The following is a 6,000-nucleotide window of genomic DNA, read 5'->3' as shown; positions in this document are numbered from 1 at the left end:
GAGTTGTGCAGAATTTCCCTTTCATAAATTGGGATAAAAGCAAAAAAATAGACAATAAACAGCCATACAATGTAATGAATATAATAATATAAAACCCAGGAATAAAACACAATCAGCAAAATAATTTCAAACTGCTCAAATTGTTCAAACCTCTGGGCCTACTTAAATTGTAGACATCCTAAATGCCAAAAAGAGAATTAAAAGCTTAGAAAGTGCTGTTCCATAGGCGGATGGCAGCAATAAAGAAGTCATGTTTTTGTGGCTTCTCAAGATGATATTCCCTGAGCAAAAGGATATGAAGAGAACCTCACCTACCGTATTTGCCGGCGTATAAGACGACTTTTTGCCCTAAAAACATGCCTCCAAGTGGGGGTCGTCTTATACGCCGGTAATCATTGTCACGGTGCAAGAGCGACGGGGCGGAGCTCCGCAACTTGCGAAGCCCCTTCAAGCCCAGCCAAGTCTCTCTTCCTCCTCCTCCTCCCACCCACCCACCCACCCTCCGCCCGGCTCGGGCGCTGCGGAGGCCAATCTGGAGGTGGGGTGGGGTGGAGCGGGAGGGTCTCTGGCGGGGCCGCTCGCCCAGCCAGCCCCGAGCCACGTAATGGCCCGGGAGTGGGGGGAGAAGGTGGTGGGGGTGGACTGTGGCGCCCTCCTTCTGGGCAGCGGGCGGGGGCGGCAATTTGCTCCTCCGCTTCTCCCTCCCTCTTTGAAAGACCGGGAGGGCTGTGCTTGGGGCGGGGGGGTGTCCTCAGGAAGTTCCTGATGGGACCCCGCTGGGCAGGGCCACCCGGCTCCCGAGCTGCTTTCCAGGGTCCCCTTGGGAAGAAAAGGGTCCGTGGGCGGTGGAAGAAGGCGGCGCCTCCTCCCGCCCCCTGTCCCGTCCCGTCCCTCCTCTTGTCCCCTCCTCCCCTCCCCGCTTAAGAGAGAAAGATCTGCCTCCCCTGCACCGAGCTTCCACCCGCGCCGCGTCTCCCGGCCAGCGCGCGCCATGGCACTTGGAACCGGCCAAGCGACTTTAAAACCGAGCGGAGGCCAGAGATAGCCGGATTACCCTCCACACCACACACACACACACACACACAAGAGAGAGAGAGAGAGAGAGAGTTGGCAGCTGTCCATCCCCACCCTTGAGTCCGATGGCACGCACGCGGGGCTGTCACAAAGAAAGGGAGAGGAATTGAGTGCCAGCCTGAGAAAGGCGAAGCTGCCTCTCTAAAGCATTTTGGTGGCTTTGTAAGTTTGGGGAAAGGGGTTGGGGGTGTCAATCAAGAATTATATCCAGAATACCCCAAGTGTTACAACTTACCGTATTTGCCGGCGTATGAGACGACTTTTTTGCCTTGAAAAGCATGCCTCCAAGTGGGGTGGTCGTCTTATACTGCGAGTATATAACAAAAACTATATTTTGAGTGGAAATGTTGGGGGCTCGTCTTATACGCCCAGTCGTCTTATACGCCGGCAAATACGGTACTTGATCTTCTCACCTACTCTTATGTTACTGGGTAAAGGCAGATATCCAGACCCTGAACCATGAAGGGTATTAAAAGTGACAACTTGCAGCTTTAATTACACCTAGAAGCCAATTGATAACTAATGGAAGTAGTTACAAAGGGACACTGAGAAATGCTTGTGACTATTTGTGTTGCCTCATCAGTTTTCAAAATTTCTCAAGAACAGTTGAGAGGTGATTAAGACCTAAATATTTCATGTAAAACTTTTCATTCTAGAAGGAGTTGTAACTGTTGCACTTATTTGCTGCCCACTCCTTGAGTAGGAACTATAAAGTTGTGGGTAATCCCTTGCAGAGCAATGCTGGGTGCAGAATTAAAGTCAGAACATTTCTGAAATTGGGAATGAGAGACTTACAAACCAAGATCAATTTATCTCACTGGAATTAAGCCTCAGCCCGGTCCTCCTCATCCACAACTAATTAGGCTTCAGACATCTAGTAGACAACATTTCAACAGGATCTCCTGTTTGACCCAAGGTAAATCAAGTATCATCATCAAACTGATATTTTATGCCATGAGAGCAGATGGCCTGTTTTCGGGGCTGATTAGAGTTGAGGGGGAGATGAATAGATGGCTCAGAACACACTCTTTGTTTTCAGGTGATTTTAGTTTCTGTATAAGAATTGGCTCCTCGCCCTTCCAACAAAGGCTATGTGATTTATAGTAATGATTCAAGAAGTACAATTTCTCCGATAAACTAGCAGCATTAGAAAAAAACTGCATTTACTGAATTTCTGCCTGGCTTTAAGAACACAATACATAGCAAAAATTCTTCACAATCTTTGCTGAAGATATATTCTTCAAGCAACCAATGTCCTATTTGACATTCAGTGGTATTAATATTTCAGTAGTTGATTCTTTTACAGTGTATTTAGTGTCTGATCGCACTGAAAACTAAAATGCAGTACATCAGGATGTGTTTCTAGTACCCTTCTTTCTGTCAGTACTTCCCATTTTAGTGAAACTATCAAGGAACCTCTACTAATAGCTGATGATTTAGATTTATCTTGAAACTTGAAGCTCAGTTTACCCAAAGCCATTTCTATCTTCAGCATGATGCATCATAAATATAGAGTGGGCAACTTTTGTAGAGCTGATTACAAAAACAGTCAACGTTCTTTTGTGGCTAAACTACACAAAGATGGCTAGAGTAGTAGTTAGGAAACAGTATTTCATGGAAGCTACAAATAAGAAAAAAGATGCTTCCAAAGAGTCAACTGAAAGTTAGTTGCTATAAACCACCATCCAATAGTGAATAAATTACTGTGTATAGCACTGGTGAAATAATATACAATCAAAATGAATATTTGACAGTAACTGACAGTTGAAATAGATTTCATACTTGAAACCTACTGAAATAAAGAAATGCAATAGAAATCTCAAATTTTAAAACGTTCACTTTGGATGATCAAACAGGAAATTTACTGACTTTTAGATATCCATGCATATTTGTTTCAATTTGATAAAAATCCCTGTGAGAGTAATAACAGAAGTAAACATGCAAAAATAGCTGGATTCCAAGCTGACTCCAATATTAAAAATAATAATATGAGTACTTATGTTGCTTTTCACATTTGGATATGTTCCTATATGAGATTGATACCATTTAACTGACATGTTCAAGGAGTACAATTAGATAGATATTCAAGCCATTAAGTTATAGGTGCATATAGAAAAATGCATTGGAAAGATTCATTGACAATCTCTCTCCCCCCACTATTTCAATTTTGCAGAAAGTTAATACTGAGCAGGAAAGACACCTCCCAGGTGAACAGGTAGCCAAGAACAGATTAATTTCAGTATAGTGTGCTCAGTGCTCAACTCTTTTCTTTGGTTTCAAATGGCCACTATTGAGTGATATGCCTACATAGTAAGTGACACAAATATGAAGGGCTGAAGGATTATATGATGGACTGGAATAAAGGCATTACTAGCAAAGATTGTTCTTCCTGCCAGACAGGTGGGTGGAAGGCAAAGGGAGGTACTCAAGCATCATATTGCTTTATAAGAGTTTCTCCATCTTGGATCAGGTCTAGGCTTTTTTGTTATGCTTTTTGAGAAAGGCAAACAAGGTCCCAGGGCACCTGAATGGACAGAACTCCAGCTAGATTTTTGGATGGAATTTAATCACATGTATAGAATTCAAACCCAGCCCAAACTGTTGATCTAAGTTAGGAAAGGCCCATATGGAATTCCTTCCTGCTTCTGAGGGATGTGTCTATACAGAGATTTTGTTGCTGTTTTTCACCCTCAGGAATTAAAATATTTATAAATGAAGCAATTTTATATATAGCAGGAACCCAAAACCTCTCCATTCAGGGCAATCAGAACAATGCCTAAAGAAATATATTCATAAGTTTCTCCAGGGAAACTGAAAGAGAACACAATATAATTTTTGGACCAGAGTGTATTCTCCTCCTCTCACCTCTCTCCAAAAATAATGCTTTGATTCTGAATTGCACTCTGAGTTAACGACTCTTATGAAATTTTGAAACAAGAAACATCTGTTAGTGATTATAATCCAGCATAGAGAGTCTCATATGAAGTACTACTACATTTTTGTTCTGCTCATGCAATTTCATTTTCATCCTATGGATATTAAAAATGCATTTGAAGAATATATCAAGAATGTCCTAATTTGGTTGCAGTTTCACCACAAAAAAATTCTCACATTCAGGTTACGCAGATTATCTTTGTTGAAGCTGTCTACACAAGAAACTAAACCAGAAATAGCACGTGGAATGCATTCCTATGGCTAGCTGAATGCAAGAAATATGTTAGAAAAGAGACCCACTTTTCCCTCAAGATGCTTCCTGCTATCACTTCCTGAGAATAGAAAGCTGCTTTCAGGGAATGTAGAGTCAATTCCAACACCTGGCTCAAGAAGTTTTCATAAAGAAACTGCTATGTTGACCAGTTTGGCTATAAAAGTGAGGCACTGTTGCAAATAAAAGACAGTTTTACTCAAAAGACAACAAGTCTGGACTATGACTTTCACTTTCAAAGGTTGGTATCTTTGCTTCTGAAGGTGTCTTACAGCTTTGGTGTTCAGGAATGTTTTTACCAGCACTTAAATCAAGTCTAAGAGTCACATTTTCTGGGAGAGCGGAAGAAGATATACCGTGAATTGCACTTTGTTTGGGCTCCATATTCTCCTTATGAATGAGATCAGGCACATCAAATACCCTATTGCTGGTTCCAATTTCCCTCTGGGTCAATGAATTAATTTCTTTAAAAGCTGCCTCTGTATTAGTGGGTAGCCACTGAAGTTCCTGGAATTCCTTAGGAAGTAAGGTTTCTGTAGTCTTCATCTGTGGTTCAGAAGCAATCAGCAGGTCTTGAGTGGTTTTCAGAGCTCTTGGAGTACGCTTTTTGGTACTCAATGGGGGTGGATTAAGCCGTGGAATTACACTTGTTGGTGTCTGCCTAAAAGTTCAGGAAAGATTAAGATTATTACATTAAAACTTTCACTTAAGTAAAAACGTCTCCTTTCCATCCAGTATTTATTCTCAACTGTCTCCCAAGCAAGGGAAATTGTTAGTCCTAAGTATCAGAACTCAAATTCACATGTTGTTATTGGCAAAATTAGGTTTTTAAGTTGGGTGGCTAAGAACAAAACTATTTTTCAATTTGAAAAATACCTGTCAGTGAGCCTATCCTAGACCCAGGTCTGAGTTGTTGGATTATGTGGACAAATATGGGCTCTTCCATCATCTGCTATATCACGAGAGGATGCATATAATGTGATGATCAGCCACCAAAGACCAGTCACCGAAGTTCATGATTGTCAACTATATGCCCCTCTTAGGTTTAGAATACTTAACATCCCTGGCTGAAAGAACAGCCCATTGGAATTGACTTGCAAATTGTCCTATTTCTTTCTGGGCTCTAACCTATATACTGTGAGCAGAACTGCTAAGTTTATAGTTAAGGAAGTTGATCTAAGAACCCAATATATCAACCAAATTAAGATATCCTATACAGATGATTTATTTCTCTGAATACCGATTCTTTATACTTATGTAGATATAATGTAAAGTATATTATATAAACATAAAACATGTATGTATTTTATTACTGTATTTTCTTTTATCTATTTTACCCTGGAATTAGATTCTGCATTTTATTTCTCTTTTATATTTTTGTCATAAGACTAATCAATTAATAAAGTATCTACCCTTGTTTTGCAATTAATAAACTAATAACTATTCTTTTGTAATTAATCTCAGGTTACAGGTTTGATTATCAACAGCTTTTTCACTAAGAAACAACTTTTAAACTTATTAAAAGCTCTTTTTGGCAAAGAAACAGTCAATATTTTGACAACTGGAATATTTTACCTTCAGGAAGTAGAGAAGATATTTAGAGAAAACATCTTCTTTTTTATGTCTCTAGAGAAAGCATCTTCCAAAAGTCCCACACAGTAGTCCTAGTGCTCATTTACTTGAAAAAACTTAGCAACATCGCCCTTTCCAAATTTCTTCCA

The 6,000-nt window shown here is 40.5% G+C and overlaps 1 protein-coding gene across 6 annotated transcripts in view; it reads right to left on the bottom strand.

Moving 5' to 3' along the window:
- Positions 1-1,259: 1,259 nt before the first annotated feature.
- The window catches only part of LOC113421456 (carboxyl-terminal PDZ ligand of neuronal nitric oxide synthase protein), an 85,705-nt gene continuing 80,964 nt past the window's right edge, over positions 1,260-6,000 (bottom strand). For 3 of the 6 annotated variants that reach the window (XM_087962465.1, XM_087962466.1, XM_087962468.1), the window contains one exon: positions 1,260-4,940. In XM_087962465.1, coding sequence (XP_087818591.1) covers positions 4,475-4,940 — 466 coding nt within the window. In that variant the 3' untranslated portion in view covers positions 1,260-4,474. The remainder of the gene's footprint in view (positions 4,941-6,000) is intronic. The other 3 variants (XM_087962464.1, XM_026681839.2, XM_087962467.1) reach the window with 1 other exon arrangement.

Source organism: Notechis scutatus, chromosome 3 (genome assembly GCF_049901735.1).
Source record: "Notechis scutatus isolate UNSWTSFEM ecotype Mainland chromosome 3, rNotScu1.2, whole genome shotgun sequence".
Taxonomy (NCBI): domain Eukaryota; kingdom Metazoa; phylum Chordata; class Lepidosauria; order Squamata; family Elapidae; genus Notechis; species Notechis scutatus.
This window is presented reverse-complemented; position numbering and strand designations above follow the sequence as displayed.